The following is a 27,340-nucleotide window of genomic DNA, read 5'->3' as shown; positions in this document are numbered from 1 at the left end:
GTGTGTGTGTGTGTGTGTGTGTGTGTGTGTGTGTGTGTGTGTGTGTGCAAACGTGTACGCGCTGTGCATTTGCTGCATTTGAGGTGACACAGCTTTGTGTCTCCCCCAGTGGAGCATTCGGAAGGCTGTCGGAGAGATGAATGACTGCCGTAACATTGACTACTGCTCTCTGCCTCTCTGCTACCTCCTCCCTCTCTCCTTCCTTCCTCAGTGCCCAATGCTCCATTTCTCCTTCCCTCCGTCCTTCCACATCACCTCTGCTTCCTTTCTCTACTTCTCTTTCATCTCACCGCTTCCTCACACCTCCTTTCCCCCTCTCTTCATTTAGTTTCTCTCGTTTCCATCTTTATTTGTCTTATCCTTTCTCCATTTTGCAGAATCTCAAACCGTGTCACTGTGTGTGAGAGTGTTAAAGGATTCTTTGCTATCGGGGGCATTGCATTTCTTTTTTCACAAAGCTGAATGCTATTTGGACTCCTACATTTGCTGATCAAATCGTCAATACACAAGCATCATAAGCCCTGACACTAATGCTATTCTAACAAGACGTTAATCTCAACACCGCAGTGGCTTGTGTAGATTGAACTGCTCACAGTTGGGAAGTTGAGTAATTTGTCTTGAATATTACACCTTGTCTATCTTCCTTTCCCAAGCTGCTCCAATCAAGGGCAATACAGAGGGACAGATTAGATAACAAATAAACAGTGACATGGTCACAGGAGACTCCTTCCCGTTCTGATATGCTGCTGTGGTGCACTATATGGTTATAGATGACATACACACTGCTCATCAGAGGGAGGAGGGAGTCCAACAAGCTCCTTGGGGCTTCTACTGCACCACAGGACACGGAGAACGCTGTAGAGATTTTAATGATTATGAAAATCAAAAGTCCGATCATTAATCTTGGCAGAGGGCTTTGATGTCACGCTGCGAGAGGGATGAAGATGGAATGTGCCGACTCATATTCCCTAGATAATGGCTGACGATAAGGGACGGAGACCGATTAAAGGCGCCAGCCAGCGTAACGTTAGTTCACATGGCATAAATTGAAATGAATTTCATGTCAATGTAGCCAACTGAAACAGTCACACCTCCTCTTCTTCCCAGGCTTCTGAGTGGTCCAATAATAGTGCTCATTTTTTTCAGCCTGCAAGTAGCCTGAAGAGGCTGGCTGATGTGTTGGCTCTCAACCTGTGTGATTAATTCATTATCTGGTCTCATCAGCATAGCCATTATTACAGAGTTTGTGAGTCTTTTTCATGTCAATTCTGATCCCTGCCATCACAGCAATCTAGCTGTTATTCCCAGGTAGCTAGAAATGCATCAGAGGCTAGCCTCGAGGCAGACCTCCCGGCTAAACCTGGCACTCCCTCGCCCTCCTCCTCCGGCCTCAGTCCTGCCCAGCCCTCATCCAGGCTGGCCAGAGAGCCGTTTAAAGCTCTGGAACTACATCCCTTTCTCCAGCCCGATCGATAGTGGAGCTGTCAGCAAGACGAATGGAGGCTTTAGGAAGTCCATTTTAATGAAGGAGCAGGAGCAAGGGAAAGAGAGGTACTTGGAAAAGGGGGGTGGAAGGAGAGACGGTGAGCCATTGAAGGTAGTTATGAAGGGAATGAAGGAAAAGGGAAGGAGAAAAGGAAAAATGCAACACAGAAAAGGAATGTGCGTGTGTTTATTGAACTTGTGTGTAGAATTATGTGTGTACTGTGTAATACTGTCTCCAGTGACGAGGGTAGGGGAGGGGTGGACTGGGTTGATTTAGCTACAGTAAGACCTATTTCTAGCTCAGCAGTGTGAAATAGGTCCTTAGCTACAGCGACTTGTAAAAGCACACCCAACACAGAAACCTATATTAGTGCACTGAGGGGATTTCATCTGGCCTGCACGCCAACACCACATCAAGTCCTCTGGCTCATGAACCATGTCAGCAGCTCTGTGGTAAAAAGATATTGTGACAAGGGAGAGCTACAAAATCCAAGGCAACTCTCTCCACAACTGCCCTCATCCGACACACTGGCTCGATTGAAAAGGTTTTGTGTACATTTGCATTTAGAGGCAGAAGATGTCCTTTGGAGCAGACTTTTAACTTGGGATTCTGTTGATCTTGTAGTTTTGTTTGTTTTCAGCCTTTTTAATGGGCATTCTGAGCTGATAGCCTTTACTTCACATCAGTATGCAGAAAAGGGCTGCATGTTAATTGATGATTAGGAGCTGAGGTCAGAGGTTAGGCATAGCCAGTGTTGTAGAGCAACAATCTCCTCTGGGCAATGGCCCAGCCCAACCCTGTTTTCACTCATCGGAGCAATTACTGGCCCTGATTAGTCAGTGCGGCCGTGGAAATGATTGTCGATTTATGCATATGGCCAAATACCTACTCTAGTCAGCCAGAGCGCTACACGTCAAGAGTGCTCAGTGCCCTGATAAAACCCCTGACATCCAAACAGATAAAAGACAAAACTGGTCCAGGGACCTGAAACAAAACATTGAACAAAGATGAGTGTTGTAGAAGAAGCCACATTTAATGCCATCTTGACGTTTTTCTTACTACTTTCTGTCCGTCTGTTTTTAGGAGTAAGCCAATGTGGTGCTGTGTTACCTTAGTCAGTGAAACTCGGTCTCACTCCAAACTTGTCAAAAACCACTGCTTGTTCAGTGCCCCTCAGCGTCTGACACCGATGCATCGGAGCACCCTTTAGTGGGACACACCAGTCTTTAAGTTAACTCCAATGTAAACCTATACTTGTATTTATTTGATGGCCAGACTAACTGCCGTAGAATAAAGAGCGAGAAAGTCCCCTTAGGCCGGGTTGGAGGGGAGGCTGGATGGGTCAAATACACCCAGGAGACCGCTGTAGTAAAACGTTGACTTATTACACAGTACTTTTATTACGTAGCCTCAGTTCTTTAGTCACACCTGCATCAAGTGCAGATGTTTTATGTAACAAACATATTTATTTGAACTTCACTCATGTTGCTTCCTTAAGCCTAACCAAGTACTTGTGTTGCCTAAGCCTGGGGCTGCACAATTAATCGAATATTAATCACGATCAAGATTCAATCGAAGTAAATGAATATGATCAGCTGCGATTTTGACGTTTATAATTTGTGCTCCGCTCAAATTAAACTCTGCTGAATAGTAAATATAGCACTTCTCTTCACTTTAACTGAAAGCAGATCGGCAAAATGGAAATGCACTGAATTTAGGTCAAGTCTTGTTTTGATACAAATATTACATTTTTATGTTTATTTGGAAAAGACACTATGCCTATAACCAGTAGGAACTGACACGTCCAAAAGTGACCCTAGAGGGGTACCTAGATTGTAATAAAGCATTGGTATTTGACGAGTTGGGAGTGAGAACGTGTTCAGTGGCCCTGAAGTAGAAATAAATGATGGTAGACAAATCAACAAAGTGTGCATCATTCCTGAGATGATCATAGAATGTTTGTGCAATTGGCACTGTATCCTGATTCCTGTTATCAATACATGATATTTACATTAAAAACACAATGACAAAGGAGCTACTGTATGTTCATGATCATGGTTTAGTATCTTCTGTTCTTCCTCCCCTTCTTTCTTTCTCTGAATCAGGATACATTGTAAAAAAAAAAAAAAGACCTTTTTAAACAGTGAAATCAAAGATAGGGACCAGATTAGTCCTCACCACTCGCCCATCTGTGAAAGAGAAATGAGCTTGTCCTTAGAGATAAGGTGAAACTCAGATGGTGCGGTGGAGTTTTAACCAGCCTGTGTGTGTGTGTGTGTGTGTGTGTGTGTGTGTGTGTGTGTGTTTGGGGAATGGTTTCTGTATTACGTATTACGAGGGAACAAGGGGTCTCCAAGGGAGAGGGAGGTCAGTGCAGTTACAAGCGTTTGATGTTTGCATTATATATAGCAGCGGCGCACACTGGGATGTAGGAGACAGCATTTTTGCAGAGTGAGGAAATGGTCTTCTGCAAGACTCCCTGACATCATGCCAAAGACGGGGATTATAGCTCCTCTGTTTGGCTCAGCTGAGGCCTCCTAACAACTCCTATACACTGAGACACTCTCCTTCTCTTTCGCACTCCATCTCTCTCTCTCATCATCAGCTTTTGTCCCGAGTTCCAGCAATGTCAGCATTCTTGTCCCTGTAGCACAGTATCCAGACCTTCCCCGCTCTCTGTTGGACGGGAGCCCTGTGTCTGTATGAGGAGGTGGAATGTGTCTTTGTGAAAAGCGCTCAGAGAAAGCAATAAAATGGAGAGAAAATACGAGGCCCCAAGTGAGTGAAATGAAAGTACTCCATCTTAGGAGGGGACGGCGGCCTAAGGGTTCTGCTTATACTTGACCTTGCAGCGCACACAGTTGGGTCTCTAAATAACAGTCGAGACAGACCTTAGCTGGCAACACGTCAACCTCAGAAAAAAAGCTCTTGAATGTTCTGTCTTAAATTGAGAAAGGAACCGAGTGGAATCAAGGTTGTAAAATATTCAGTAGAGGACCCAGAGGTAAAGACTGCTCTGGTATTTTATGTAGCCAGACTCAATTTTAAAAGTTAGTAGCTATTGCTGGTGCTGTCAGCTTATTTAATTACAGCCATTGGCTTCTGCTCGTGGCAAAGTGTGGCCATCTTGGGTTGGTGCCACGCACACACACACATGCATAATTGCACACATTCGCTTGTGAGATTTAGTGATTATGGACAAGGTCGTACTGTAGGTTTTGGTTTCATAATGAATACAAATGCTGTGTAAATCACTGCATTATTAATGCACTTACCCGACTTAAAATCATGTTTACTTTCCTTGATCGACACCTAATACTTGACATACGAGGACAAATAATGTATTTTCATCTTTACTTCAAAGAGATCTCTGCTTTACTGTCGTATCTTTGATTGATGCTTAACTTTTTTCGAAGAATATTAACTCGAAATAAAAACTTAATTTGAAACCCCAACCACCTACAGTTACAAAATATAACCCAGGTTTAATAAAGTGTGCACATCACTCACTGTTACTTATAAAGCTTAAGCTGTGTGTAGATGGTAGTCATGTGGCAAGTGTCACAGTTGAAAAGTGAGTTGTACATGTACTTTCCACAATCAGTGAAAATTACGCCCTTGATTATAGAAGTGATTCTTAGTTTTATAATCTTCCTGAAAAATTGCCTTAATTGGTTAATACAGTGTTTGGTTTCAGACTTGCTCCTACAGGCTGCACACAGCTGCTTGTGTGTATTACGTTTTCTGATGAGGAAGAAGCCGTCGTGTGCTTGTGTGTAATGAGTTGGGCATCTGTGAATATGTGCATGGGCACGTTTTTGACTTCATCGCCATTCAGAGAGGCTTAGCGTGATTAGAGTAGTGTGATCCTCTGAAGAGTTAATGATGAGAGAAGCAGTAGCTCCACAGAGGCCAATCACACACCAGCTTCTGACAGCATGCGGAGGCTTATCTTGCTCTATGTATTGTTTGTGTCTGTACGTGTGTGTGTGTGTGTGTGTGTGTGTACACCTCCATGGGTTTTAATGCGTGGGAACATGTATATGATGGGATTGCAGCTATCATTTCTCGCTTGAAAGTGTTTGTTATCATCTACCGTGAACACCATTAGAATATGCATGATGCCTTTGTCTGGATGTTTAACATATGGGGGTTTATGGACATACAGAGTAGAATTTATAATTATATAGCTTCATTATGCTCGCGTCAGACATGGATCCAGCCCAGGAGGGGCTCTTGGTACCTCCGGGTCTAGTTCAGGGCAACGCAGCACATTGAGGAAGGCCGATGGCGGTTTTCTCCTCCCCACACTCCGGGGGACTGACTGACGGGCTTAATGACACTGCCGGGGTTACAGCACGTCTCCAACTCATTTTCGGATGTGATTGAAGTTCGCAGTGGGTAGCTTTTCATCAGTGTTGAGCAGACAAAAGGGACCTTTTCAGTATTGTCTTTTCATGTGTGTGCAGTTTGTGTGTTTGCACATGTACACCCGCAGTTCTGAAGAGATGCACAAGAGAAAATTCGCTTTGTGGTTATTATCTGTGCTGTGTTGGAATCTCACGTTTCCTGAGATGATGAGTTTTGTATGGGTATGTCTCCAGTGTGTACTCCCGCTTGTTTATTGCATACTATGTATACACACTCAGGTACTTGCAGGCAGACACTAAACAGAGGAGACTGCACAAATAGGATTTATGTCTGGGTCAGTGTGTTATTAAACCAGGTTGCCTTTGTGTAGTACCCAACTTTACAGGAAGACTTAATATGAACAGAAGTGAAATTTAAAGAGAACATTGTCAGAGCCGTATTGGACAGGTTTAAGAGTTATACAATGTACAGGAAGGGTTATGTAAAGAGTCTAGTCTTGTATAGTCTCTCCAGTGTACTTAGCAGTGTGTCCATTGGCTGTACTGCTCAGCTAGGCTCTGGTTACAGTCCACCTTAGTCTAGGCCCGTGCCATTCGGGGCTGCAGATGTGGGATGAGTCATGTAATAGTTGTTGGTGTTGGCTCAGCTGTACTTCTAACCCCCCCCCCTCCTTCTCACCCTTTTCATTTCCGCCCCTTCCTTTGGTCTGTTTTGCTTAGTTTCTCCAAACTAGGCCGCTCGCCTTTGTTAAGCAGCAGATAGGCATATGTTATGGCTTTGAAACCTGCATCCTCTCACTTAATGGCAGCTCAAACGTGGCCTGTGATTGCTCTCTCGCTCCAGTGTGAAGAGGCCAATCTAGCACAGACAGCAATCCACTTTGTTTGAAGCCACACTGGTGTTTTTGCTATCATTCTCGCTCTTGACTGGTGGAAGTAGAGTTCTATTGGTACTTATATGTCTGCTTTGAGTCGGCTGACACTCTTCAGCTTTTGCTCAGCATACAACGTTCCCCCCGCCAGGAGCACCTTCTTTTAGCTTTGGCTTGGGTGGAGAGTTTAGCAGAGCCAAGGAGTCCTCCTACACTAGCAAACCTCCTTTCTTACATTGCGTGACCTAAACAGAAAATGCATTCCACAAAAATCAGGTTCTCAAATTCCAATATTGTCCCTGCAGAGCATTTTGTAAACATATTCCCCTCTCTGCTCTTCCTCCTGAACACCCCTTCTCCCTCAATGTATCTTTATCCATTAGGATGTGTTCCTCAAAAGGCTTCTGTTAAAGTAGCAGAGACATTTTGTTTTTGTGGGCACAGGGTGGGTTGTAGGAGCAAAAAATAGCCTTAAGCAACGTGCATCTCGGGTGGCTCAGCTGAGATGCCAACTTAATTTGTGGCTGAAGGTCTGTAACAAAAGCCATCGCCCTTCCACTCTGGCTTCCATGCTGCCAGAGCGAGAGATACAATCAGGGCCCCTGCTAGCAACTATTTACCCTCCCTGTCAATCAGAGTCCTGTGGCGTGTGATCACAGCTGGAGGCATCACTGGCAGGTGGCCCAGCATCTACCAAAAAACATACCTCTAAAGCAACGATTATTTCCTGATCGTCCATTCCTGTCTCATCCGCACCACACCCCACACTACAACCTGGCACGCCCTTAATCCCTCATCTGCTGTCATCTTTATCTTTCTGTCTGCACGCTTCTCGGTTGTCCTTATTACCTGCAAATGAATGGCATCAGTGGAGATCTGCTGTATTTTGGACTTAAGGAAACTAATTTGTCAATTCTGGTATAGATACTTCTGCCTTTACACACACACACACACACACACACACACACACACAGACACACATATCCATTCAAAATAGGCACACAGTCCCCCCAGAAGACAAATGTGTATTACATGGGACATGGAAAGGAATGTTGCTGGGATTTGGTTTCCATCATACTGCACTAAGGGAGCTTACCATCCTCATGGTCTTAAATCTCTGTCACAGTGGGAGGTAGTGTGTGCACACATGTGTGTGAACGTGTGCATATGTGCATAATGTGTTTATGGATGTGATAATACAGCCCATGTAGTGAGATCCTCTTTTCAGTCTTTATCAGTAGGACCAGTTCTGTCTGCCTGGGGCCAAGGCGAAGTACCCAGTGGTGCTGAAAGCATGGGGTTAGTCTGGTGTAGCTTGGAGGAGCCGCAGTCTGTGGAGCACTGAGGTGCTTTGGAGGGACAGCCCTGTCTCTTGATCCCACCAAGGGCTGATGTTGATGCTGTGATCTGCAGGCTTCCCAGGCCACAGTAGCCACCCTCACCAGGCTTGTAATTACATTTGTGGAATAAGAGCACAGAGGGAGGAAGGGATTTAAATGGTTTGTGTGCTGGGCTGGAGGTAGAACGAGGTCCTTTTACTCTCTCAGCTGCATGTCATTGCAGATTTATTCAACACTTCAGAGCATTATAACAAGAGTCAGTATAAAGCATTATTATGCTGGCTATTTAACTTACAGGCGAGAGATGGAATGTTGTTTTGATGGGGTAATTTTTTTTTTGTAGATGTTGACGACGTATACCTTGATCTGTCATGAACATGGCTCAACTTCAACAAGTCTAGCCACTCAACTCAAAACTCAAAATAGTTTTTTGGCCACTTGAAGGCAGAGGAAGAAGCTGAAAATACAACATCTGACATATTCTTAAAAAACATTTTACGTTTTAGCAAATATGCCTGTCGACGCATACAGCTGACACAGAACAACATTTGCCCTCATTTGACGTCATGTTTCTGGCTAGCTTACACATTTAAGTCCAATATTCATTGTTTTTTTATTTTGTCATGGTCACCACCAACTCCAAAGAAAAATATGTGGATCTTTAGCTGCTAGATGTTCCAGTTTCGTCGCCAGTTGCCACCTTTTTTTGTCCTAGTAGACTAATCTGACAACACCCGTTTGCTGCTGCTGAAAACAGGATTTATTAGAGATGAATTTGTGGGTAAGGAAACAACAAAAGAGGCTACAATGCTTTGCAGAGCTGCAGAGTAAGATGATAAATCTGAGTTTGTTACCACGAGCGACACCTTTCACATATTTGATCAAATGTTAGTATAAACATCATTGAATAGTGTAGCTACAAGCATCTTGATGGCAATTGGATGCTGTGCAGTTTTAGTTTACTCCTCTTGTGTACAGTACAAAGGCTGTCATGGGTGTCTCTTAACAGTCAAACTGTTCATTTTCCCAGTTCACTCACAGGACAATTTCTAACACATAATTAAAGCAAAGCCACAGAGAGACTCGGGCCGTATGGCCTGCGGCAGCCACTATTTTATTATGTTAACAGGAATGAAACATCACCTCTGTTTCACCGCTGTTGACCTGATACTGACATGACAGGAGGTGCAAATAGGTCAATTTTCATTTCACCACTTCAATACCACACACACACACACACACACACACACACACTCACTCACTGCCCGTAGTGCTGGGAATTGTAGACATTTGTTACAAATGAAAAGAAAGAACTGAGAAGTTGACAAAGAGATGTGATACATACAGCAGATTTAGCCAATCAACACTTTACCAATTATTTCTCTTTACTCCTTTCAACATTGATCTACTTTTTATTCAAAGTCATTTTATGACGCTTGCCTTTACATATCACAAAAGAAAAACAGACTTAAAAACAAGACGATTGAAAGCAGCCATGCATCCTTCTATTTCACAGAAATCGGATTTGGTATAAACCCATTAAGCATGAGTTCCTTGCTGTTGCAGATGGATTAGAGGAGAGCAGCACAAAAGCTCTGTCTCCTTTCTGAAAGGGAACGGTGAGGTGCTGAGAGTCTGGACATTTGGTTGTCACTCTTCATTTCTTTCATTGTGTCAAGGCTGCTGCAGGCAACAGCTCTGGCCAGCTCATATTGATCTGGGTCCTCAGACCTTAACCTGTTTTCTCTTATCTCCCCTCTCCTCTCCTCTGCCACTTAGGAAATGGAATTTTTCGTGTACCACTGAAAAGGGTTGGACTATGTGTAGACCTATATGTCAGGCCTAATTTGTCCACTTGTGTGGGCTTACAGGGACAGCACCGCCCATCCCTGGGCCTCCAAAACGCCCTTGAATAACCCTGGACTCCTGCGTCTTTGTATTGACTGCCTGGCTTCCTGCTGAATGCTCTCAGATGCAAGTGTGCCCTGCAAGCGGTTCAATATTTGGCACTGTGTTCTCCGACCCAGCAGGAAGCCATAAGAACAGCTAATTAGCTTATAATGGATACACTTTGAGATCTGTATATTTTTTTTTTGCTGTGGCTTAGAAGATTTCTGCTGCCAACAGGTTGCGTGATTTTAATCACTACAGTCAGTTCTGATCACATTCAGCAGAGTCACTTTAACAGCCACTAACCCCTATTAGTGTTTAAAGACGGAGTTATCCACTCCTTACAGCATAATGCGTCTATCTCTCTGCTTTGTCCCTAGCTTGAGGCCTTGCAAAGTGGCAAACCTTGATGTTTACCTCAAACCCCTCCTGGAATGACTTTCAAACACCACTGTGATTTCCCCTTCTGTCACTACCACAAGGTCTCTCAAGAATTGATTCCCTGCACCAGCAGGCATCACACAGTCATGCCCGTGGAGATCTGACTTCAGTACAGAAATAAACAGCAGCCCCGTGCAGCCCTTCAAGGCTTTGCTCTGATTTAGAGTACATTAAGATTCATTCACAGTGCCCCGCTTCCCCGGTGTGCCACCTCTTCACTTTCCTCCTCAACCAGACTTAAGATTCATGTGTTTATATCAGAAGGCAGGAGGGCTGTTTGTGCATTTGAACAATGCTGACATCCTGTCACAGGGGACAGGCGCTGGGACTGAGGTAGGGGCTTTGGGGGCTGGAAAGGTGGAGCCAAGCTCCAGCTCAGTTTCAGTGTCTCCCTCCCTGTCTTTTCGTCACTTAACATTTGGCCATTTCTGTAAACCGTGTTTTGTCTAGCGTATTGTCAGAGAGAGGGAGCTTGAACTATCAAACCCCCTCACCACTTGAAGGGAACAGTCACATTTTCTACCAACACCAATGGAGACTGTCGGATACAATTTAATTCGGCGCCTCTTGTGTTTCTTCCTCTTGGCTGACTCTTTGCCACCAACTCATACACTATGGCCTCAAACAAACACACAAGCACAAGCATAGATACCCTAGTGTAAAAGCACAAATACACGCAAATGCAAAAATGTGACCACACACACCGTGACAGACAGAAGCCACAAAGCTCTGGGATACATTTGGTATATTTGTGTATTACTTTGTGTCTCTGTGTAAGGATGTGTGAGAGAATGTATACTGGGTCTCTGGAGTGACCACAAATGTTCCACAATTTGCCTGGCACCACTGCACTGCCTACCCGCAGTTAAGACAAAAATAATAGCTTTTTTCACTCGTATAAGCATTGCCTGCACTGCAGCTTGTACGTATCATTAGTTCACTTCATGAAATGCTGCATGGGTGTTAGTGTGTTTATGTGCTTGTTCGTGTGCGTGTGTGAGTGTGTGACCGCTTGAGCAGCAGACAGTCTGACAGACAGCGTAGTAGCTGTCACGAGTGCCCTTACCCTTAGCTTGACCTTTAGTGACAATCCTTTGTGAACATGTCCTGTGAAGGCTAAAGGAATGATCAAGCTACAGGCCTTCTGGCGTCATTTATCTATTGGCTGGATGTCACACAGGTCATGGAGAAACAAGTGGCTCCACTGTTAATGGATCTGATCGGCTCTGATGATTGATTATTGAATCTAGTTAACAACAAGGTAACTTATGACATCTGTATTTGTTTTTATATTTGAAACAGCTTTCCAAAACAAGGTTAATACTTGACACTGCCTGCTTTGCCTTGATTTGTGATTCTGGAAATAAGAGACACTCATTAATGTCATTTTGAAACCTAAAGAGAACGAGGTCGATAATTTGGCTACAGAGGAAGCCAAGTTAAATCCATTGTAGCCTGTGCCGGGCTCATTCGCCACAGTGGACCGCTGAATCCTTCTGTGCGTGCGTGCGTGCGTGCGTGCGTGTGTGTGTGCGTCCGTCCGTCCGTCCGTGTATGCTCGTGAGTGTATTTAAAGAGAGCAATCAGGCACAGCTGAACCTGCCCTCACTTGGCAGAGCAGAGCATTTGCCTGGTTAAAAAGGCAGAAGGTTTTGATATGGCAGAGAGGCAGTCGTTTGGCTGATCTAATGGTGGCTCCCATAGGATCTACTGTATATCTGTATGCAAATACTGAGCGAGGGGAAAGGAATGGAGTATACAGATGAATATTTTATCATATCCATCCCCGCCCCAGCCTGTACACCCACATCACCAGCATCTGATGCACTGGGAGCATTCTCTATACTCCCCTTTCTTCTCTCTCATGTATGCACACACACACACACACACACACACACACACATACATATCTATATATATATATATATGTTTCTTTGCACATGCACACACAGACAAGAACATGCCTGTGTAGAAAGGATCTTTCAAGCGCCTTTGAGAGCTTCTCTGACTGGTCTGTTCCATCTTTGAGTTTATTACAGTTGAGATGTTTCCTTTTTTGTCAAAACGCTTCTCTGCAGGTGATTCAGATCTAAAGACATCCTCGCCCTGGGGATGTTTCCAGCATTCTCTTCTCTCATCCTTCAAACACAATCTCTCCTGTACCCTTTTATCCTCCACCCTGCTCTCCCCCACGCCCCGCTCGCTCCAGTGTGCCATTCTGTTCCCTGCCAGCCAGCTCCTGTTGCTGCCTGAGCCCAGCTCGTTAAGGGAAACACTGGTGCATGGTCCTCCTCACCTTCCCTCTGCACTGCCTTTTAATTAGACAGCAGTTTGTGTGTGTGTGTGTGTGTGTGTGTGTTTTTGTGTGTGTGTGTGTGTTTTTACGGAGGGCTTTTTTTTTAGACACAAGTCATCTTTTTGAAGTGATTTTCTCTGCTGTTCAACCCTGTCATTAAATAGCAGTCTGCACTCAATACATACTGTATGTAGCTCTTGGACACACAAATACTTCCGCTGGATTACATTTGATCAATTTAGTCATTTAGCGCTAATACGATTGATTAATGAATTAGTCAATCGATAGAAAACAACTTGGATAATTTATCACATATTTGATTAATTATTTTGGTCAATTATCAAGCAATCATTAGCAAATGTTTGATGTTTCCAGCTTCTTAAACTGAAGGTTTGCTTTCTTTCTCTGTGTTGTACTGCTGTAAATCCAATTTATTTGGGGTTGTCCTTTCCATCTCTGGGAAGTTGCAATGGGCATTTTTCAAATTTTTTGACAATTAATTGATTCATTCAAATGATTTGACTTTTTATCCATAGTAATAAGGCATTATATAGAAATGTAAAATGCATTCACTGGGTATTCCAGTGAATGCAGATGTCAAGTGTCTGCATTCTTTACAGGCGAATTGCCTAACATCTGTATTGGTGTAAAGTGAAAGACGTGGTTGTTCCCACCTCTGCAGTAATGGAATCAAACCTGTTCTCCTTCCCCTCTTGTCAAGAGAGAGTGACTCCTCTCCTCTCCCATATAATCCCATTAACAGCACTTTACTGAAGTAGTGGCTGCCCTGCCCTCCTGCAGGACATGGCGTTTGGACAGAGGGCACACAGGCTCTTTAACACCTTGCACCTCCCTGCCTCCCGCTCATGCTCACTTTTCCTTCTTCATTTCTTGCCCTAACATTTTTGTATCAGAAACACAAAACTAATTTGGGTTTTCTGAAATGATTTAAATTCATTAATAATTGTAATTATTTGTAATATAATTTGTATACGTCCAAGTATTATAATTATACGCTTTCTTACTAACATTGGGTTTCAAAAAGTTGTACCGTGGTGTCGTCTGTTCAGGTCGAATTAGCAAAACCATGTCGGAGGAGAAATTTGGCTCGAATAAAATAACAAGTAACAAGTGGGGTCAAAGCAACAGGAAAGCCTTTCTGTCCATTTCTGTCCACTCAGAAGGAGATTCCACACAAATGTTTTTTTTCTGCTTCTACGATAGGCCATAATCCAACTATTTACATCTCCATGACAACCCCGGTTATCCCATTAGCTCTCCCAGTCTGTGATGATAGCCTTGGCTGTTTGGAATATATTAGGTCCAAAGGAGAGAGGGAGGATTCTCAAAGGCATATTCACACCGCTGCAAGGCGAGGCAGAACCACATTGCTCAAACACAGAAGTGAAGTGGTGGACAGGAATAAAACAATTAAACACACCAGTGACAGATCTTGCACCAAGCCCAGCCATCAAGAGGAGCTCCGCTGCATGACATAAGGGGCTAATTATGCTAAGTACAATACCTTACCTCTAACATGTGCTATGAAAGCAGCCATATCTCTAATGTTCTGCTGAATATAAACATACTTAGTAGAGGAGGCTGACAGAGGAGAATTGGCAAGGAATCCTCAACCACTGTCCTTGTCAGAGGAAAGAAATTAAATAATGTTGGTGGAGCCAAGCATTTCTGATTAACATGTCATCTCAGCCCTCTGCTGCTGCCTCCCTGCTCTCTTTCTCGTCTCTCCCAGGCAAAACTAGTTTACCTTTCATTAGGAGACCCTTGGCGCAAAATGTGTTTGCTGATAAGAGCTAGCGGTTTATCAACAGTTTATAAAGCATGGCGCTAGGATTAATCAAATAAGCACACATCCGGAGAAGGGCTGGACTCTGTAAACACAATCAGATCTGACTCTGCAGACGGATTGAGAGAAGTGGAGGAGAGAGAGAGAGTGGACAAGGGAGGGAGGGAAGATAAGTGCAGAAAATAAATGGAATCAAATTAGAATGAAGTCAATTTGGCAGAAATTATGTATTTTGGGCAATTATTTCTCTCCCAGACAGAATGTTATTTTGCGATACTGGTAGGAAGTCAAAATGAGCAGTGGTGGGAGAGGGCTGCAGTCACAAGTGAGAGAGATATGGTCCCTGTGTCAACACAGTGCACCCGTGTGACTAGCAAGGCTGGCTCCTCATTATCTTGGCGTCCATCTGAGGAGAAAATGCAGCGTTGCAGTCTCACTTTAGAGGGACACTGATCACAAGAGCAACTCATCTCAACTGGAGAAAGATTGCTCTCCCCTCCTCTCGCTTTCTCTCCCCGTGTCTCCCACCGCACTGGGTTGCGGAGACAGACAGAGAAGAGGAATCCTCTCTGTTTTCAGATCCGAAAAATGGAAGTTTGAGACAGAGAGATGGAGCGAAGCTTCAAAAGGCACATGTAATTGAGCAGCCCTAGATGGGCTATCTGGGAACATGAAACAGCAACAGTTGTGACGGAGGGTAATTGCCTCCCTGGGCCTGTATAATGCCTTGTCGAGTCTTTAAACTTGAGCAAACTGATAGAAGTCCTTATGTCGGCAGGTAATTGGTTCCAGGCATCAGCAGCTATGTGAAATGAAGGAAAGATAGGTAGGTGGGGTGTACGTATGTGTTTAGAAAAAGAATATTTCTTTTCTAAACTATATGCTTTATTCAGAGTTTCATCATGTGACTCTGGAGCAAAATGAAAATATCTCGGGCGCATTCTTTCAAAAATCCATCCTGATGTATATGTGAAATAATACAGATGTAAATTTCACATTCAAGATGATGGCTCTAGTGCCTCCTCTGAAGCCCATTACAAGCATCAGCGGCCAGTTTTGCAACATATGGCTGTGAAAACTGCTTTCATAAACATCTTACTGCTGTAGCAGAGCATTTACTGGAGCTGACTTTTGACTTTCAAGTTGTCTGGTTCTAAATGCACCCAAGAGGACCCAGGTCATCCCTGTTGCCGAGTCTCCAAGATGGGCAGCACTGTGGCGTTCACTGTCGGGGTCTGTCCTCTCTGCTGGCCTGCATCCAACCCCTTTCCTGGCTGGAGGATGCAGAGTTGGACCTCAGGAAGTGGACGCTTCATTTGCTGGCCCTGCATGATTAATTGAACATCTGGTCACACAAAGACAGCTGACCCCAATTCCCAGCTGTTTACCCTTTGTAGAAACAGTTAATAAGCCTGCAGTGAATGTGTCACATAGGGGGTCAAGACTGCATTTTGAGGAACCTCTCCATTTCACTGCTAGACCTCTCCTTTAGCAGTTGTAGCTAGTGTTCAGTGTTGTGTTTTCACAGGTGGACACTGCTTGAGAAAACGGAAGAAGAGAATATACAGAATGATGTTCTCTCTGTTTTAAGCCTGAGAGGTCTTGCCAGCAGTCAGTCAGTCAGCCAGTTGGCCCCCCACAGCTCTGCTGTGAAGCTAAAACCTCTCTCCTCTCCCTCCTGATTAGCAGTGTCTTTGTTCCGTTGGTGGTTGCACGGCATGAAGCATGATTGCAGTGGGCAAACTGTCGGCTTTAAAACAAGCCTGCTGCTGCGCTGATCTGCATCACACTTTACCCCCCCCTCCTTGCTTCGCAAAGACCAAATCAAATCAGGTTTTGCTTGTTGTTTGGTCTCTGAGCAGTAAGCCCCCGAAGAGATTTGGGAATTTAGATTATTTTCTTTCCTTCTTTTTTGTCCATTTGATGTACAGTATTTCTGGCTAAAGGGACAGCTTAAGTGTGGGTAGGGAATCTGTGATGTAAAGGCAACAAAATGACTCACTATTGATGCAATATGGGTATAATTAAGAGATTTTCATTTGCCCACAGTTAATTTCCTTGCTTTTTTTCTTACCTGCTGTCTATATTTTTCTGTCTCTATCTATAGGCTGCTTCAATGGCGCTGAGCAGCTTGGGCCATGTATATACAGCCATCGGAGACTATCCGAATGCCCTGGCCAGCCACAAGCAGTGTGTGCTGCTGGCCAAGCAGTCCAAGGATCAGCTGTCTGAGTCTCGCGAGCTGGGAAACATGGGGGCCGTCTACATTGCCATGGGAGACTTTGACAATGCTGTCCAATGCCACGAGCAGCATCTGGGCATTGCCAAGACCCTGGAAAATAAACGAGAGGAAGCTCGGGCTTATAGTAACCTAGGTAGTGCCTACCACTACCACCGTAACTTTGACAAGGCCATGTCCTACCATACTCACGTTCTGGAGCTCGCCCAGGAGCTGGAAGAAAAGTCCATTGAGATGAGAGCCTACGCAGGACTGGGTCATGCTGCTCGCTGCATGCAGGATTTGGAGAGAGCCAAGCAGTACCATGAACAGCAGCTGTCTATAGCTGAGGGTTTGAAGGACAGGGCCGCAGAGGGAAGGGCCTCCTCTAATCTGGGTATGTATGCAAAATACAAAAAGATTTATGAGAGAATTTAACATACTGTCATCTGAATATATCTCTATCATTAGCGCAAATTTTGGGAAGTATTATCTGCTATTACGAAGCTAAATTATAGATCTTAATTCAAAATATATTTTAGATGTGTCTGTGGTAGAAACAACAGTAAAATTAATGGATTGGTATAAGGTGAGTTTGATTTGCAAGACCAAAAACAATTGCCAGTTAGGTGATGAATTCAAGGACGTCCAGTTAGAGTAATACATTCATATTTACTTTTTTAGACACCGATACAAAAGTTAAGCCATTTCAACTTCTGACAATTTTGCCTTTCTTTGGTTGGAGTCCTCTATTGTTGCTCTAGACACAACCCCAACAACAGCTGTCTATTGTAATGCATGGGTATTGATCACTGGAGTGAATCTCCCAGGGACACATGGCTAAATCAGTATTAGAGTTCTCCTTAGAATTGATGAGTGGGATCCACCAAAATATTGCCATCCCATTTTACACACATCTGGGTATTCTCTCATCCCCTTTTAATGGAAATCCACTCAGAGCATGTACAGTATCTAGTGAAAGTATGTTGTCCTTTGAGATTTCTCACAGATCCGTTTGAGGACAATGTACAGATTAGTGTCCAGCAGCTTGTGATAAATCTATATTTTAAACACCTGGTAGTTGGATAGTAAGATATCTTGCAGCCTGGAAGGAGGTAAGTGTTTAGCTAGAGTTATTTTTGCTTCAATTTGACCTAATCGACTGAAAAGATGGATGGGAATAAAAACAGACGGAGAGTAAAAGGGTTTCTGGCTTCTGTTTTGTTGTACTGAGGATACAGTATGACGGCTTCCATTTCCTGCGATGGTGTTTTGACTGTACTGCTGGCTACAGTTCTTTGTTTGTCTTCATTTAAATGAGCTGTTTGCTCACTGTTGTTTTCAATGATATTCATGGGTAGCGAGACCGTGAGTGTTTTTGTTACTTTTAGGCATAGGCTGGCAGTATGTTACTGTATAATCATCACTATTTTATGTAAAGTTGTTTTTAGAAACCGTATTTAATGGTTGCATTATGTTCCACAGTGAATGGTACCCAGTAGATTATGTGAGCATAAGGTAGTGGAGTGCAAGCCTTCTTGGTAGCCAGGACAGAAGATGATGCATCTTAGAGCCAACAGTAATTTGCGAGCCCGGGAAGTTATGTGGTGATAGAATGCCAACAGTGTAACGTACACTGTCAGAGTATAAATAAACCCCATAAAAAATGTATAATTTTTCACGAGAAATCTCTTCACATTAATCTGCTCTGCTCTCACCTTCACACTGGCTTCGACTTAATCATGTCTTGAAATGAAAAGTGGTCTGAAGATAAATAAAAGATGAGACGGGGAAATTAAATATATACAATCAGGTCTTTTGATTGAAACTTAAAATGTAATAATTGTACCCTTTACAATCCAATATCTTACAGCCAAATCTTGCTAGAATTACATTATTAGCTTGTTAACCTTGTGGAGTGTGTGAATATAATGATGAAAGGAACGGTAACGATAAAAGGTGTACCTTTTGGATATTCAGAACCCCATGAGATAAATGGTATGGTCAATTCTCCTTTATTTAGTCCAGCACTTACAACCTTCGCTGGGTGACTTATGATAGCCATCATGATAGTAGTAAACCTGACTCTAATGGATAACTAAGAGGCATAATAGTTCCTCCCAGATGAATTATTCTTTAACCTAATGTGTAAAGGTGTGCAAGCAGAAAGTGGGGTTACTCAGCCAAACATAAATTGAAGTCGTCCTTTGACCAGCCTAATGGTTGCACCTCCTTGAGTGCTCTTAGCACCAAAACGCACCTGATTTTAAAAGTGAGCTGGTAACTGGTTGTCATAAATTAGAGGCTTTAAGTGAGAACATTTTATGATCCTACAGTACAGGACGTGTGAGCTTTATAACGAGTGACTGTATGTCAGGCAGCAAATGGTTTGTGTTCTGTGGTGTTATTGCCATTATGATTGCCAGGCAAGGCTACTATTCATTATTAGTTGCTACATTACAGTTCGTCCAGTCCTTGATAGAGTAATGATGGTGGAGCTGATGCATTGTCAAGACCTCCAGGCTGGTGACAGAGCAGAAGCTAAAAGAGTGGGTGGTAGCGGTGAAGCCTGTTGCTCCATGGAGGCTGCATCATCATGTGGATACAGTACCTCTTGACACCTGAACAAGCTTCCTGACCATCTCATTGCTGCCTCATCTGTTGGTACTTCTTGTCTATTTCCTCTTCTCCTTTTTTCAGTTTTTGAAGGCTCCCTCTCTCACTTTCTCTCCTCACCCCTACTGATTATAATCTGCAACTGTCAAGCTCCCAGTAATTGAAACTGACTTGATGAATCGCTTAATTACCTTTAATAGCTGATTCAAGAGGAGCTGAATAATGAAGATAACAGCGAGTGAAGTGGAGGTTGTGAAGCATCAGTTTGTAATTGCCCCAATGTTGTTGTTGTTGTTGTTGTTTTTTTGGTTGCGGCAGCGGAGTGTGCATTGTTCCCCCGTCATCAACGCCTGCAAGCCTGCTTCGCACAATAAGACATGTGCTAAAACGAACAGGATGTTGTTTCAGACATCAAAAAATGCTGCCTTTACGCAGTGCACAAATAGGGGAGAGATGATCGAGCAAAGATTAACGAGCAGCGATAAAAGCAAGAAACACTGTGCGAGAGATGGGAAGTAGAAGTTGCAGAAACAGGAAAGAGCAAACTTTTATTATGCCCTCTCAGCTTGTCGTTAATGTTGCGTGTAGTGTGGGTGGAGCAGCAGCTGACATGGCTCTGAGGTACAGTAGTATAGAGATCATCATGCTGTGATATCTAGCCATGATGCCCAGCGGTACCAGCAGCTCTGGCTCAGCACACTCTGACCTATAAAGGATATGGAAATGTTGCATTCCAGCGCCATTTATTATTCATTAATTGGCTAACTTACCCCCTAGTCAGCAATATTTAATATCTGAGGACTGAAGTGGTGGGTTTCCATGTAGCTCACATTTCTGGTATTCATGAAACAGAATCTAAATTGTATTATTTTCCCTTGCCTTCCCCTTCAAAGAGACTTTCAATAAGTTAGTTTGATAGCGTTTGTGTTTTAGCCTGGTCTCTCTTGTGCTCACTTTTCCTCGATTCACACCTCATTTGACCACACGTCTAAAAGAAGTCACTTGAAATGTCGACTCCATCAGCAAGAATGGCTAGCGGTAACAGTCCTAATTAAGCTTGTTTCCTTTCCTTTTATCCGACATCCCCCGGGGAATGCGTTCGGCTGATGCTCACAAAAACAAAGCAACAGAAAGAGGGAAAACAACAGGAAGAAGAGTTCACAAGACAACACACAATCAGACAATGTGCACAGCGATGCTCAGTGTTCAAATCTCATCACTGGTATCTAAAAAAAACCAGGACGTAACTTCTGTATGTAATTATTTTCAGACCTTTATGCTAAACCCCGTTCACACTTACAGCTTTTTCCACTTACTTTTAGGGTCATGTGAGAATTGAGCACTGGAATCTACATTCCAGAACATCAGTTGTGGGAATCTGCCTTATCCAGAAATGTGATTACCAGGTTTTGCAACATGTCCGACAGTGACAATGACACACCAGTAGATTCAGCGTTATGATTTGTATTTCTAATACTGTTGGCTGCATTTGTTGGCAGTCGAAATATAGTAACACTGACCCTGAGAATGAGAGCTCTTTATTATTGTGAAAGTAGTTATGTCAGCCTTTTAAGTGAAGGGCATTTAAATAGGCAGAATCATCAAATAATTAGTTGGTGAGATAAAAATCCTTGCTCATGATGCTTTTACCACTAGTGCATCATCATTATTATTATCATCATTATAACAACAATGGCTGCATGAACATAATTCCAGTACTTAGTCCTTTTCAAAACAAATTTCAGACTGCCCACAGGGACAAACTACAGACAGGGAACAGACTTTGCCTGGGGCACTGAGGCATAGAGATTATTCAGTTTTGTACCTAAGCCTTTTGGAAACAGCACTGATTGTATATTATTACTCTGACCAGGAAAGTGAGCAGGAGAGAGCTGAATTTGCAGAGGAATTCAGCCGGCCTAATGGCCCAGACAGGATGATTGAAAGAATGCTGTGAGGGAAAACAGGGAAAGAGCCTAACAAATGCATAACAAAGTGCATTTATCTGAGATCGGTGACATCTTCAACTGTCCAGTAATGACCGGGTAAATATTTAAGTAGATAGTAGCAGGCCTTCAAAAGGAGAGAGGAGGTGATGGGAACAATGGTTGGAGAAGAGCTGGTGGGATTTTTAGGATGCCAGTGTTGTTACTGTCCTGGAGAAATCTTTGCAGCCTGGCCCCAAATTTCTATTTGTTGAAAAAGCAGCAGACGCTCCCTGCCTCCCCTTGCATGGCCCCCTTCAATCTCCGCACACAGGACCATGCCAGAAACTGGACTTGAGGCCCTGCGAAACACACTCTCCCTAGTGTTTGTGCTTACACTGATGTTTAGCTCACTGTATGCAGACACATTCTACTCATTGCAGAGCTATTAAGTGAAACAAAAGAGCTGTGTCAAGCAACTGTGCCCTGCATTAAGCACACCCGCAGATTTAGCATGACATGTGATCTGTTCCTATATGGAGAGGCGATTGTGCAGTGGAGACATTGAGACTGAACATTGTTGGATTATGTGGTTGGAGGAATCAGATGTCATGCGTGTGGACAGTACAGCGACAGTTGGTTTGCAGGAGGGGTGAGGATCAGGAGGAGCGGAGAGAAGCTCAGCTCGTGCTTGGAGGACACGTACAGAACTCTGTTTCTTTTGGCAGACCACCCAGGCAGCACGCATCCATGCCCTGTCCTTTTTTTATCTTCCTCCTTCCTGTCTCTCTGTCAGTCAGACGATAGGAGATGTCTGCGTCTGTGAGTGAGGATTTGCTACCTTAAGCCCAGACCCCCAGCTCCTCCCCTTCCCTGCTCCTGCAAACCCCCAGCAGAATCTAGGTTCGGCCTCAGCTCACTACTTCCCCCCACAGATCATAACACACACTATTTTATATTTCACAACTCATGCACTAAGACACTTAGCATATTATAATGTATTCTTTTGACTTCCATTCACCCTTTCATTTTCATAGACATGATTGGACTGGAAGTCTATATGAAAGTAATCCTCCATGTTATGATATAGTCATCCATATAATATCTTTGGAGGTTGCAAATACTTGATAGGAACCTTTTCAATCTTGTGTTTCCCTTTTCTTTTTGCTCGATGGTGACAAAACATTCTGCTAGTCTCGTGCAAAAACAAAATCCAAACCATCTACTCAAAAATAAGATTCTGAAAGGTGTCCTACCTTTATCTTTTCAAGCTTATTTTTCTTCATTACTTTCAAAGAAATTAATTATTCTGCATTTTAAAACATAAAAACATGATACAGCCTTGATTGTGAGTCTCATTGCATCCATTTGAACTAACAACACATTGTGTAAGCAGCTTTGTAAATACTCTCACAGTGACAAAATGATCTAGAAATTATAATAGGTTTTCAGAACTACTAAACTACACATGCTAGCTACTGTATGATTTTAAATAAAAAAATAAAAAATTGTGAATACTTCTCAGTCTTAATGTGTTTTCCTTCAAAGAAGACTTCCTATTATGGTATTTTACACATGCCAATCTCCTTGAGCTGAGACCTGAAAAGGCATCAACATTTCTCCAAACACCACAATTCCAGCATCCTGTTGTGGTCTTTACTTCTCAAACATGAATGTAAATTATAATGTTGACCTAAAATATAAATGAGGAACACACCCAGGTCATTATTTTGGGCCCAGGCTGGTCATCTCTACTCTATTCCTAGTTTCACACCAGCACGATGGCAACAGCACCATTGTTGGTAAAAGATCCTCTTAGCTGACTGTATGCAGCAGTGCTCGGGACCTTTCCTAGCTCCCTGGAAGAATGACACAGTGATTTACTCAGAGCCAGACACCATCCCTCAAAGTCATCACTGCTGCATATCCCTCTATGTACAGCCAGCTGTGTAATGAAAAGTGACAGCACACTGCCATGCTTTTAATGTCTTTGGTTATGGGGGGATGGAGAGAGCTCTGGATGGATTGGGCCCTGTATAAAATGTTCTTCACAGTCATCGTCTCAAGCTGTGTACAAAAGAGAAATAATTGAGCCATATTGTTTAATATTTTCCAGTCAAGTGCATTTAGTATGCACCACAGACTTATAATGTTAAGACTTACTTAAATTAAATCTGATTGGGGTAATTTTGATTTGGACAACATACCACAGTGACAACTTCGGCCAGAATACCTGTACAAATTCCAAATTTGTGTGTTTCAGCAATATTTACTGGCATGTTTGGGATGTTTTTATTTACTATCCAGCTGGATACTATACCAAGAAGGTTCCATAATCCTCTTGCCGTATTGGGAGAGGGCAGAAAATATTTTCTTCAAGTGTGGCTCCAGGCATAGTCTAAGGCTTATGGCAAATTTGGCTGCAGCTTCCAAGCCCCACCTCAAACCTCGCCATACACCCCAGCCTCTTTCCTGGCTGTCTCTTCTAGCCCTCCGTCCATCGCCGAGCCCCAGATCCATTTTTAGCCTGCAGCATGGAACATGTTTGCTGGTAATACATCAGTAGGCATTATATCCTCAGTAAGATCAGCCTCCGTTGGGGAAAGAATAACCTTGGGAGTGACTTTGTGGCAAGAGCTGTCGGTGCTCTTCCAACTAGCCTGCTGTGAATCTTAGCATGCTTATACTCTTACGAAAGGCTCCCAAGAATGGCAAAGCTGGGGGGTTTGTCCAAACTATAGGAAATGTCTGTGCCAGTCGAAACTTAACATCCAAAAGGTTTTAGGCCTCATTAATTTATCTTGGCTGAAGCAAAAGACTGTTTTGCTGTATTTGTACTGTACATAGTCCAAAGAACCACATGGATTCCAGTCACTGTATGATTTGTATTCTGAATACTTCTGCATTATTTGGCAGCACTGCTTCTCTCCTTGTTCTACTCTGTGTTTTGTCTAGCATACCAATTTGTCAGGGCAATGCCCTGATGATTATCAGGTCATAGTTCAGGTTGTATCACTTTAACCTGAAAATACAAGCAAGCAAACAAACGGCAAGTGAGGTTTTTCATCTGTCAGCAGGTGGTTGCTGCATGCAGAATCATGGTCTGAATTAAATGGGCATCTTTGATGTTTTCCCACCAAAATCCAATCTGTCTGCAGAAAAAGCTGTTGGATTTATTTTCAGACACCCAATTTAAGCAAGTTTAGTTTAAAACTAAAACTAATCTTCTCATTTCGACTTCATTTCATTCAGAGTGAAATACTCATTATGCAGCTTCCACAATTGTGGATTTTTTCCTTGTCCACCAATCTACAAAAGTATGTATGTAGTTAGGTAGGTAGGTAGATAGATACCCGGTAATTTGTCAAATCAATATGCATCCCAGTGGCTCATACTGTAGAGGCACCACAGCTGTTTTTTTCCACTCTCATTGGCCTAATGTGCTGCGTTTTAATTGAACCAGCATCTGAATGCATAGCCACATCTATCGTATAATTTCTGCAGTCATTTGAGCCGACAGTTTAGTTTTAGTCCCTCTGTTTATGTAGCCTGTGTTCAGGTCCAAACTGTGGCAAGTTTCATATGAAATAAATGGGAAAACACACATGGCGGTAACTAATCCAGGCGGCACCATCACATACTCACCACAAGCCACAGAGCCCCTCTGTGACTCTGGTTCCCACCCATTCAGGCCGTTTCCATCCCTGTTGTCCCATCAGCGGCTGAACCCCCCCCCCCCCCCGTCCTCGTAGCCCATTACACTCCATGTTGATGCAGCAAAGCAATGATGGCCAGGCTGGTGTATGAAGGACTAAGTTATTTGCCTTGCAGCTGGTTTCTCTGTCTCCATCCAACAGCCTGCAGCCATCCTGTCCTCTTTCTCATATTATTATTATCATTTAAAGCTGGGTGACAATGCAGAAAGAGAGACCCAGACCCACAGATTAGTATTGAGTCTCGGGAGGAAGGAGGAGCGATACGGTAGATATGCTGTGATGTCTCTTTACTCTTCGGTGTGTATGTGGGTGTGTGTGTGTGTGTGTGTGTGTGTGTGTGCGCACCAGATGGCTGCCTGGCTGTGGGGTAAAGCTATTATTTTTCAGAGGATGGTATTTTATTAGAGATAATACGCTCAATGCACCGGGTTCTTCATTATTTATTGTTTCTCCACACTTATCTCATTTTTCTTAAGTTGTTTGCAGAGCTTTCCATCAGCACTTCACACTCTCCCCCCACTTTTACTTCCTCTGTCTTTCTTTCTTGTTCTCTCATAACCATTTCCAACCCTGTGGAAAAGTTGTTGATTTTGTTAAAAATCCCTCTAAGACACAATCATCAAAGACAACTTAGACAGTCAAAAGATTCTATTTTGGTGTTATAACAACTCCGTTTGATTGCACTACGTTTTAATGACCATCATTCTGTGGGAGAGTGTGTTGTGTAAGCAGAGAACAGATGGCTCAGAGAGCCTATTTGAACAACCAAATTACTTGTTTTGTAAATGAAGAGCTGACTATTACAATTTTCCCCCGAATGGGTCTTTAACTTCATCTTGTGTCTCTCACACCTCTCTCCTCAGGCATAATCCACCAGATGAAAGGGGATTATGAGACTGCACTGAAACTCCACAAAACACACCTGGCCATTGCTCAGGAGTTGAATGACTATGCTGCTCAGGGCCGGGCCTATGGTAACATGGGTAATGCCTACAATGCCCTGGGAGCCTTCGATCAGGCTGTTCGCTACCACCGCCAGGAGCTGCAAATCTCCATGGAAGTCAATGACCGGGCCTCACAGGCCTCCACCCATGGAAACCTGGCAGTGGCCTATCAAGCCCTGGGAGCCCATGACCGCGCTCTGCAGCATTACCAGAACCACCTCAACATCGCTCGTGAACTCAGAGATGTCCAGAGCGAGGCGCGGGCTCTGGGCAACCTCGGCAACTTCCACTGCTCTCGAGGAGAGTTCCCTCAGGCCGTGCCCTACTATGAGCAGTACCTCCGCTTGTCCCCGGACCTCCAAGACATGGAGAGCGAAGGGAAAGTTTGTCACAATCTGGGTTATGCCCACTACTGTCTGGGCAACTACCAGGATGCTGTCAAGTACTATGAGCAGGATCTAGCTCTGGCCAAGGACCTTCATGATAAACTGAGTCAGGCCAAGGCATACTGTAACCTCGGGTTGGCATTCAAGGCCCTGGGAGACTTCACTAAGGCAGAGGAGTGTCAGAAATACCTGCTGTCATTGGCCCAATCCCTGAACAATGCACAGGCTCGCTTCAGAGCACTGGGGAACCTCGGGGACATATTTATCTGTAAAAAAGATGTGACTGGAGCCATTCAGTTTTACGAGCAGCAGCTGGCCTTAGCTCACCAGGTACACCCACACACAATGAATGTAGTACTATAACATATACTAGAACAATTCATCATATAAATAAGAAATGTCATGTGAAATGTATGTTGATATCACTCACTCACGGCCCTCATGCTGATATTATGAAATTCTGTCTTGTTTCAGGTTAAGGAGCGTAGGATGGAGGCCTGTGCCTATGCCGCCCTCGGGGCCACCTACAGACTTGTGCAGAAATATGACAAAGCTCTCGGCTACCACACCCAGGAGCTGGAGGTGTATCAAGAGCTGGGCGACATGCCAGGAGAGTGCAAAGCCCATGGTCACCTGGCAGCTGTCTACATGGCCCTGGGGAAGTACGCCATGGCCTTTAAGAGCTACGAAGAGCAATTGGAGCTTGGTCGGAGGCTCAAGGATCCTGTTGTGGAGGCTCAGGTGTACGGAAATATGGGCATCACTAAAATGAATGTAGGCGTGATGGAGGAAGCTATTGGCTACCTGGAGCAGCAGCTGGCCACTTTACAGCAGCTGAGTGGCAACGAGGCATTGATGGACAGGGGCAGGGCCTATGGAAACCTGGGAGACTGTTATGAGGCTCTGGGAGACTTTGAGGAAGCCATCAAGTACTATGACCAGTATCTGTCAGTGGCCCAGAGCCTTAACCGTATGCAGGACCAGGAGAAGGCCTACAGAGGCTTAGGCAATGGACACAGGTGAGTTTGCTTTA

At 43.8% G+C, this 27,340-nt stretch overlaps 1 protein-coding gene across 3 annotated transcripts in view; it reads left to right on the top strand.

Annotated features, from left to right (window-relative positions):
• The window catches only part of LOC116384474 (tetratricopeptide repeat protein 28), a 157,683-nt gene that overhangs the window by 105,680 nt on the left and 24,663 nt on the right, over positions 1–27,340 (top strand). For all 3 annotated transcript variants that reach the window (XM_031849157.1, XM_031849156.1, XM_031849158.1), the window contains 3 exons: positions 16,610–17,117; positions 25,841–26,637; positions 26,782–27,326. In XM_031849157.1, the coding sequence (XP_031705017.1) occupies positions 16,610–17,117; positions 25,841–26,637; positions 26,782–27,326 (1,850 nt within the window). The remainder of the gene's footprint in view (positions 1–16,609; positions 17,118–25,840; positions 26,638–26,781; positions 27,327–27,340) is intronic.

Source organism: Anarrhichthys ocellatus, unplaced genomic scaffold (genome assembly GCF_004355925.1).
Source record: "Anarrhichthys ocellatus isolate YVR2014 unplaced genomic scaffold, GSC_Weel_1.0 scaffold9, whole genome shotgun sequence".
Lineage (NCBI taxonomy): Eukaryota > Metazoa > Chordata > Actinopteri > Perciformes > Anarhichadidae > Anarrhichthys > Anarrhichthys ocellatus.
The sequence above is the reverse complement of the archived record's forward strand: the minus strand, read 5'-3'. Positions and strand labels throughout refer to the sequence as shown.